The following is a 9,764-nucleotide window of genomic DNA, read 5'->3' as shown; positions in this document are numbered from 1 at the left end:
TAGAGCCCCGCAAGCTGTAAAAATGTAGCCAAGTATTTCCACAGCTGGAGCATGCATGCCCATGAGGGCTGGAAAAGCAGCTGTTCCCCACACTGCTGTCAGGGCAGGAACTCCATTCAGACATGCTGACGAAAGCGTGGATGAGCTCAGGCCCCAGCACCTGGCTCTAGAGGAGTGCTGTGTGCCTGAGACATGGGTCTCCTGCCTGGCCCAGGTGCCAGGTCCAGCCTCTGAGCAGCCTGCCACTGCCCCTGGGGCAGGACCTGCCCTGCAGGACCTGATGGGCAAACAGCAGGCACATTGCTGTTGCTTATGCTTGCAAGGTCACTTCTGCCTCACAAGCTGACAGGCTAAAACAGCAGCAACACTGCTTCTGTTTGAGCTGCTGAGGTCACTTGTGCTGCAGTGTCTCCCAGGCCCACAGCACGCACTTGACTTTTATGCTGACAGCAAGGTCACGGCTGCCTCAGTACCTGAAGGCCAGTATGAGGCAGTTGTCCCTGGACTTGAGGAGAGCAAACATTGCCTTCTTCAGGGACCTGCTTGGGAGAATCCCATGGGATAGGTCCTAAAAGGAAGAGGGGAAAGTGGAAGAAAGCTGGTTAACATGCAAGGAGCTCCTCCTCCAAGTTCAGGAGTGGTCCACCCCAAGGAGCAAGAAGTCGAGCAAAGCGGGCACAAGACCTGCATGCACGAGCAGGGAGCTCCTGGCAAAACTCCAACATAACAGGGAGTACATAGAAGGTGGAAGCAGGGACAGGTAGCCTGGGAGAAAAACAGTCACAATGTCCCAGGACACACAGACGGGGCCTAGGCCCATCTGGAGTTTAATCGGGTGAGGGATGTCAAAGCCAACAAGAAGGGCTTCTAGAAATACATCTGTAACAAAAGGTTGCTGAATGGGCCAAGGGCCCTGGCAACAGAGGACACAGAAAAGGCAGAGAGCCTGAGTGCTGCCTTTGCCTCAGGTTTTACTCCTCACATCGGCAGTAAAACTTCACTGCTCAGACCAGCCCTCAGCAATCCTAGGCCCTGGAGAACACGGGGAAAGTCTGGAGAAAGGAAGACTTTCCCTTGCTGGAGGAGGATCAGGTTAGCAGTCACTTCAGCACACTGGACATCTACAAGTCCATGGGCCCTGACATGGACATCCATCCAGGAGTGCTGAGGAAGCTGGCCAATGTCATTGCAAGGCCACTCTCAAGCATCTGCAAAAGGGCAAGGTGATCAGGAGAGGTGCCCGAGGGCTGGAAGAAAGCCAGTGTCACTCCAGTCTTCAGAAAGGGCAACAAAGAGGACCCAGGGAGCTACAGGCCAGTCAGCCTCACCTCCATCCCTGGAAAGGTGATGGAGCAGCTCTTCCAGGACACCATTTCCAAGCACATGAAGAGCAAGAAGGTGATATTGACCAGCAGCAGTCAGCATGGATTCACCATGAGGAAATCATGGTTTACCAACCTGATAGCCTCCTATGATGGAATGACTGGCTGGGGAGATGAGGGGAGAGCAGTGGATGTTGTCTCCCTTGACTCCAGCAAGGCTTTTGGCACTGTCTCCCGTAACATTCTCGTAGGCAAGCTGAGGAAGTATGGGCAAGAGGAGTAGGCAGTGAGGTGGACTGAAAACTGGCCCAGTGGCAGAGCTCAGAGGGCAGAGCGCAAAGTCTAGCTGGAAGCCAGCAGCGTCCGCTGGGGTCAGTACAGGGGCCAGTCTTGTTCAGCTTATTCATGACCCGGATGATGGGACAGAGCTCACCCTCAGCAAGTGTGCTAATGATACAAGTTTGCTGAGCAGGCTCTGATGCTATTCAGAGGGACCTCGACAGGCTGGAGAAACAGGCAGAGAGGAACCTCATGAAGTTCAATAAAGCAAATGCAGGGTCCTGCACCTAGGGAGGAATAACCCCATGCTCAACTACAGGCTCCACTGGGAAGCAGTGCCGCAGAGAAGGACCTGGCGGACACCAAGCTGACCACGAGCCAGCAAGGTGCCCCTGTGCCAAAGGCAACTAAAGGTATCCTGGGTTGCCTTAGGAAGAGCATTGCAGGCAGGTCGACAGAGGTGATCCTCCCCCCCTGCTCAGCCCTGCTGAGGCCACACCAGCAGTACTGAGTCCAGTTCCACATTCCCAGGTATGAGAGATGGAGCTACTGGAGCAAGCCCAGTGAATAGCCACTAAAAGGCAAAAAATGGAAACACAGGAAGATCTAACTCTAATCACGGTGATCTTGCTTCCCTTTAGCCCTTCCCGGCTTGTCACACTGCAATAGCTTGTGTGTCATGAGTACGCCTCAAAGTGCATGAGTGACACTTTCTCCTCTGGTGGCATTCCTGTATTTCACACCTCATACAACTTCACCTGAAGCCTGCGTATGCCAAGTGACAGCTGGGCATAGAAGAAGCTGAGCACAAGAAAGAGGTTTTCGACTCTGCTTGCTCTTGTTCTGGGCATCGGCCTGTTCAGGTTGGGCTGCCTCTGTCAAGGTTTGCTCACTTGAAAAAGATGCAAAGCAAAGAGATAAGTGAGAGTGTGTGTGTGTGTGTGCGCGCGTGCATGCGTGTGGAGGGACGGGGGAGGGGAGGGAGATGCAGGGCAGGAGGTTGGAATTGCAAAGGTGCAGAAAGCAGAGACCTGAAGAAAGGGAGCTATGAACAAAGTTGCACAGGATGCTGCTCTCCTGCTATAGGCAAAGCAGGCAACGGAGATCAAGAAGACAAAAGACACTTTTCCCTTCCCTTAAAATTTGTCAGGCAATAGTCTGTAATTGATCCATGGTATTAGCTTCTCACGGACATGGACACACAACTCAGGGGCATGATTTCACTTGGACTTAGACAAGTACAAGGGGAGAGGGCAGCGGGAAGATGCTACGACCTGGCTCTGCAGCACACTGCAGGGCAGGGGTCTCGTGACATGTAAATGACCATGATGACGATCAAGCCCACCTGCCAAAGGTCAGCACTGTGGCTAAGCTCTTTTCCCCCTGTTAGGGTGGTCAGGAGGGGACATTAGCGGGTGGTGTCACAGTCAGCTGAGGGGCATGGGAAACCATGCTGCCACAGCACGTGGCCCTTCCTCTACAGTCCTGCGCTCCTGCTGTCACAGGATGGCTGGTCTGTGCTGAGAGGGATTTCTGGCTGGAAACAAGCCCCGGGGAGGATGAAGAGGGTCACAGGGGAGGAGAACTGCTGCTTCCAGGCCTTGCCTGGACCCACAGCAGCTGGCAGACACATCCTGAAGCCGTGAACATGGAGAGAGTTCTAGCCTGGGGGTTGTCACATTGCATTAGGCAGGAGACACTGGCAATATTGGCAGTGCCTGGCAGGGCACAACCGTCCCCTCCATCAGCTGGTGCCAGCAATCTGCTGTCCTTCCTGGAGGGAAGGTCCTCCGAACACAAATCCTCCTTCGGCCCTCACACACCAGCTCTCCTCTCCTCTTCACCTTCCTTCTGGCGAGGACACACAGGTCACTCCTATTCCCATAGCCCAAGACCATTGCAAATTCCTGCCCTGCCCTCCAGCTCACCTGCAGCCACTCGCACGTTCACTGGCACTGCATCTGAGGACACTCAGGTCTGTCCTGCAGCCATCAGCACAGCTACTCAGCACTGCTGGCCCCACACACAGCCTGCCAGTCTCCCAAGAAAGCCCTCTTCCAGCACCCCTCCAACACCACACAAAGCCAGGCAGGACACACTTTAGTCCCTTGAGCCTCACAAAAGTCCCATTGAGCAGGAGAAAGGCATTTGCAGAGTAAGACCCCATGGAGGTGAGCAATGTACATGGGCAGTAGAAACACAACCCTCATCCCCCTGGAAACTCCTGCTCCTCCTGGGGCTCAAGTTTCAGCCCTGCATCTTCCACGGGGACAGATGGGTGGGGGGCTGGGAGGGTAGGAGCTGCCTTGGGGCAGGGGCTGTCAGCAGGAAGGCTCCTGGTCTCAGGACTAGAGGCAAAATCTGAGTCCTGGCTCTCCCCAGAGCCCCCAGAGTCACCCCTGCCCTGCCCCACTGCTTCAGGGATGTGCTGGTGACTCCATCCCCGCCACCATCAGCAGCAGTGGTATTATTCCCTCACATCTACACTAGGGATCCAGGCCCCTCCCACAACTGCTTCCCAGCTCCATACATGGGGCCCCAGCACAAGTGCTCCAGTCTGGAGTGGAGCCAAAATATCCCCAGCCCCAGGATGTGCTACTGCCCACAGAGGGCCTGTGCAGGCCTTAGGGCTGGAGGAGCTCCCAGCCCAGCGTGGGGATGTGCTGCCATGGGAGAGGGTGCTGGTGACAGCCTCTGCCTCCCTCCTCTCCTGGAGGCCAAGATCCTGCTGTTTGCAGTGCTGCAGAGCTCTGGCTGTTCCCAGCAGGGAGCCCAACTTTGCCCTGCCCATGCTAGGGGATGGAGGGGGCTCACACAACCCCACTGCTGGGCTGTGGCTTGGCTGCCAGGGCAGAGGAGAGCTGCCCCTCCCGGGACCCAGGGCTGAAACCCTCCTGCGAAGCAGAGCCAGCTCTGGGCAGCACTGGGGCTGCGGGGGTTATCGTCTGCCTCCTCGAGAGAGGCACCAGACTCTGGGCAGACGTGTCTGGCTTTGTCTCCCGGCCTGATGGTGACTGCCGCGGGGGAGAGGTAAGCTGTGCTGGGGCAGCTTGGCAGGGAGAGGAGAGCTGCCAGCAGTCATATGGCCTCATGCTTTCCTGTGACTGGGAAGGCTGAAATCAGTAAATGAGTGGAGGATGGATGCGTAAGAGGCAGGGTGAGGGGGAGGACAAAAGTGAGGAAGGAAAAAGTAGCAATGGGGAAAGTAGGGAATACAAATCACAGCTTAGGAAGGAAAAATTAACACCAGGAAAAAAAGCTGTTCCCAGAAACAGCCCGTTATTCCCTCGCTGGGGCTCATCAAGAGATCAAAGCTTTTTCTGTAAGCGCACAAACCACAGCCCACGAGACCTCAGCAGTCCGCACCATGCTCTCCCTGCAGCAGCACCCAAGCCAGGAAGACAGTGGTTTCTCTCTGGGCTTGCTTCCCCAAGCAGGCTCACAGCACATAGCCACTGTGCCAGCTCCAGCCTCACACCTGCTCCCAGGGATGGGGCTGCAGGGGCTGCTCCTGCTGCCTTTGCAGACACAGGTGCCACAAACAGGTCCTAGAGGTGGCCTTTTCCCCGCAGGTGACCAAAACACTCCTGGGCCCCTCTACTCAGGGCCAGGCAGGGGGACAGGGGTCCCCTGTGCACCAGAGTCCCAGTGCTCACAGCTCACAGCACCACTGCAGCCCAGGGCCATCAGCACTTGGGACCTCTCTGTCTCTCTCTAACTCCTATCCACCACACACTACCATTTATGCAAAACAGCACACACCTCTCATTGCAGTTTCTCATTAGTGGTATGGCATCTCACACCATCCCACTGCGCTGCTATTGCATACCTTCATGCATTTCAGAGCCATTAAACCTTCACATTTGGTAAGGTATTGTACTTTTCTACTCACTGAGTGGCTTGCAGCTCCTTCACTGCCCAGCCTGCTGCCCAGGACAGCACCAGAGCCCTGACCCTGTAGTACCTCCGGTAGCTCCTGCTGCCCCAGGCAGAGCGCGGTCTGATCTGAGATGGTGCTCAAACTTGTTTCTTGCACTCATTTTCTCTCTCTGAGCTCTGTCCTGCTTGTCTCCTGGGATGTCCCTGCTCCCCAGAGAGTCTTTCCCCAGGTGAGTGGGTCTCTGCTGACCTGCACAGCAGTTCATGCACCCCTCCCCTCTGCTCCTCACAGGGTCTTGCACTACTGCTACACTGCAGTGCTATCAGATGGTGGGATTACAGCACCGTGGGGTGACCCCTGACTCCTCACTGGCTGTGCTGGTTGGGGTAGGAAGGAGAACCAGACAGACATGGCTCAACACCACCGACACTGCTAGCACGTGTTTGTGCTCATGGATGTGCTGAGAGTGATCCCAGGGTGTTTGCAATGGCAGCAGATGTGTTTTTGTGTGCCCTAGCTCTGGCCTGTGGTTTTACATGAGAGTGCATGGATCACTCTCCAGCCCCCTTTCCCTGGGTGTCCCAGGTCCCCACTGCTTCTGCAGGGATTGCAGAGCCCTCCTTTCCTATGCATACCTGGGTATAGGGCTTTATGTGACTCCACCATGAAACATCCCTCACTTTGTGAGGCTCCACTCCCTGCCCACCCCTGAGGCACACACTCTTCCTAGAGATCCCCCGAGCTCTCCTGGTGGCCAGCTTCCTTTCCAGAAGGATGGCATCTGTGAGCAGCCCCAGACAGGCATCACAGAGACCACTCACCATCTCTGCTTGCACTGGTCACCACGAAAGGAGCCCCAAATCCAGCCCTCGGTCCCTGGTGGATCACACTGGGACTCTGAGCTCATCCTGCTGGGCCCATGGAGTTCACAAGCAGGACAGCAGGCCCTTTTGTGCTGCAACCCTTGGGTGTGTTTTTTACTCTCCTTTCTGAAGAAAGGCAAGACTCACGGCACAGCACGGAGGAGATCCCCTTTTATTACAAAACGTTATTTGGGACCCCAGGTCTGACATAAAGGTGCCCATTGCCTCGTCCTGCCTGTGCTCACAGGAATGCACGGGGAAGCATAACCGTACCACCACCACATTAGGAGAGCTCTTAGGTTGTATATACACACTAGAGCACAGCAGCACAGTGTGGCAATGAAGAGAACAGCTCCGAACAGAGAAAATCCTGCTGTTGTTGGGCAGACGTGTTTCCAGGAAAGCTGCAGCCCCCATGTGACAGCTGCAGGGAGGAAATACTTGCTGTGGTAGAGGGAGAATGGTCCTGCAGAGCATAGGGTCTGTCCCCACAGGCTGCATCCAGACGCTCCTCCACTTCTGCTCTGTGCACTGCAGCCCTGTAGAGGGAAGGGACTGGCCCACTGTGATAGCTGCCTGCCACCCTTGCAGAAGAGGCATGTGAGATCACACTCTGACTGTGGCCAGGGGAGTTGAGCTCTCCTAATGCACATGGGACCCATGCTGTCACCCCATCTGTACTTGCGCAAGCCTGACTCTTCCCCCCGAGCTCCTTTGGTATCACTGCTGAAAGAGACACTGCAGTGGGAAACTCTCCTCGTTGCACTGGGGCATCCGAGGGAGCTCAGACTAGTATGCCTTTGAGGTTCCCTCCTCCCTGCTGATGAAGGGGGAAGCCTGGCTTCCTCCTTCAGCACAGTCGCTGGGTCAGATTCAAATGAGAGTTTCCAGAGGACAAGTAGCACTTTTATTTTTTTTTACAGGAGTGTAAATAATAAAAAATTGAATAACACATAGCTTTGATGCCAAATACGCTGGAAATGGGAAGGAGGTGCACATAGGGCAGTTACTGGTCAGACATTGTACCCACTGGATCCGTTTCCTTACTGCATCTTGCAGCTCCTTGTTCCTCATGCTGTAGAAGAGCGGGTTTACTGTTGGAGGCACAACAGAGTACAGAACTGCCATCACCAGATCCAGAGATGGGGAGGAGATGGAGGGCGGCTTCAGATGGGCAAAGGTAATAGTGCTGACAAAGAGGGAGACCACAGCCAGGTGAGGGAGGCACATGGAAAAGGCTTTGTGTCGGCCCTGCTCAGATGGGATCCTCAGCACAGCAGTGAAGATCTCCACATAGGACAGCACAGTGAAAACAAAACACCCAGAGACTAAACAGGCACTAACCACAATAAGCCTGACTTCCCTGAGGCTGGTGTCTGAGCAGGAGAGCTTGAGGATCTGGGCAATTCCACAGAAGAACTGCTCTAGGATGTTGCCTTGGCAGAGCGGTATTGAAAATGTGTTAGCAGTGTGCAGGACAGCACAGAGAAAACCACTGGCCCAGGCAGCTGCTGCCATTTTGACACAAGCTCTGCTGCCCATGAGGGTCCCATAGTGCAAGGGTCTGCAGATGGCAATATAGCGGTCAAAGGCCATGGCAGTGAGAAGAAAATACTCAGCAAAAATGAAAAGGACAAGAAAAAAGAGCTGGGCAGCACATCCTGAGTAGGAAATGGCTCTGGTGTCCCACAGGGAATTGGCCATGGATTTGGGGACAGTGGTGGAGATGGTGCCAAGGTCAAGGATGGAGAGGTTGAGGAGGAAGAAGTACATAGGGGTGTGGAGGCGGTGGTTGCAGGCTATGGTTGTGATGATGAGGCCATTGCCCAGGAAGGCAGCCAGGTAGATGCCCAAGAAGAGCGCAAAGTACAGGAGCTGCAGCTCCCGCGTGTTGGCAAATGCCTGGAGGAGGAACCTGTTGAAGGAGCTGCTGTTGGACATTCGCTCCCCCTAGGCATGGGGGATCGTCCAAAAAGACAAGACATAGACAAGTTAGGACAGAATTCTCTGGGCCAAACTTTCTATTTCTTAGTACTCTGCCCCTCCAAAAAACATGTATCACCTGTCCCCACCTTGGTTTGCAGCCCAGCCAGATATCCCACAGTCAAATGGTTAAAGGTCCTAAGGATGGGATGTTCTGAAGAGAGAATTGGCTCATTGCTAGCCCCTCTCCCCTGCTCCTCCACCCGCCCCAGCACTGCCCAGAGCCACAGAAGCTGGAGGGGGACTTGATTACCTTTCTCAAATATACATCTCTATGGAAGGACCTGCAGGGTCAGTGTCTGAATTGCATCTCAAACACTCCTGCCCAGGGAGTCCAAGTGGAAGGACAAGAACAGCATAGACAGGTAGGGAAATACAGGGCAGTATCGTGGCATTTCTTCTGAGGGAGGCAGGAACATGGAGACTCAGGGGAACACTCAGGGTTTTCTCCTCTCCTGGGTGTCCATCAGCCAAGGAAAAACCTCATGCCATGGATCCTACAGGCTTGAGGGCAGAGAGCTGGAACAGGTTGCCCAGAGGGGTTGTGTTTGTCGAGTCTCCTTTTCTGGAGATACTTAAAACCCGCCTGGATGCAATCCTGTCTAATATGCTGTAGGTGACCCTGCTTGAGCAGGGAGGTTGGACTAGATGATCTCCAGAGGTCCCTTCCCACCTTACCCATTCTGTGATTTGGTGAGCTGATGGGTGAGAAGAGGAGATGTTGAAGTCTGCAGTTTCCTCCCACACTTTGACCATGACTGCTGCCTGGAGCTATCCCTGCAGGGAGGTGTTTCTCTGTCCCCACGTCTCTCTCCTGTCACTGCTCACAAACCCCATTCCCCTCATGGGGCGCTCAACCTTGCCCTGCAGACACCTCCCAGGGGCAGGCAACTGCCCAGGGGCATCTCAGTGACACAGGGGCTAAGGAGCAGGTGAGATATACCCTGATGAGGCTGGAAAGGTGATGCTCGTTCTGTCTGTAGGCTGTGGGCTGGATGAAGAGATTTGCTGAGTTCCCTCCAGAATTGCAGCTCGCTCACTGTCGAGTTTTGGAGCCTCAGTTGCCTGTCTAAATCTGACAGATCCAGCAACATTTCATCCCACCCACAGACAATACGACTGAAGGTAGAGACTCATGGATGTCCCTTCCCTTTCAAGTATGCCCTGCCTTGACCTTCCTTTTGGAAACCCCCCTCCAGAATGTTCGCAGGGTGAGCTGGAGCTGTGAGCAGCCCTGACCCAGGCAGCATCCCCTCCACAGCAGAATAACCTGTCCTGCAGGGGTGTGATCCTCCCACCCAGAGCTCCTCCCCACAGCACTGTGGGGAGTTCCCTGGGCACGCTGAGTGCTGACCCTCGCAGGTGGCAGAGTCACTGCCCTGGGCGCACTGCACCCTGTGGTGCAGAAACACTGCTCTGAATTACAGCCCTGGGCAG

General features: G+C 54.9%; 1 protein-coding gene across 1 annotated transcript; it reads right to left on the bottom strand.

Moving 5' to 3' along the window:
• Positions 1–631: 631 nt before the first annotated feature.
• On the bottom strand, positions 632–9,083 carry LOC134154353 (olfactory receptor 14C36-like). The gene is made up of 3 exons (XM_062601102.1): positions 9,006–9,083; positions 7,371–8,294; positions 632–913 (listed from the first exon to the last, which is right to left on the bottom strand). The coding sequence occupies exons 1-3, from the start codon at positions 9,081–9,083 to the stop codon at positions 632–634; spliced, it is 1,284 nt and encodes a 427-aa protein (XP_062457086.1).
• Between the last annotated feature and the right edge of the window lie 681 nt (positions 9,084–9,764).

Source organism: Rhea pennata, unplaced genomic scaffold, assembly GCF_028389875.1.
Source record: "Rhea pennata isolate bPtePen1 unplaced genomic scaffold, bPtePen1.pri scaffold_26, whole genome shotgun sequence".
Classification (NCBI taxonomy): domain Eukaryota; kingdom Metazoa; phylum Chordata; class Aves; order Rheiformes; family Rheidae; genus Rhea; species Rhea pennata.
Note: the sequence above shows the minus strand (reverse complement) of the source record. Positions and strands in the feature narration are given on the sequence as shown.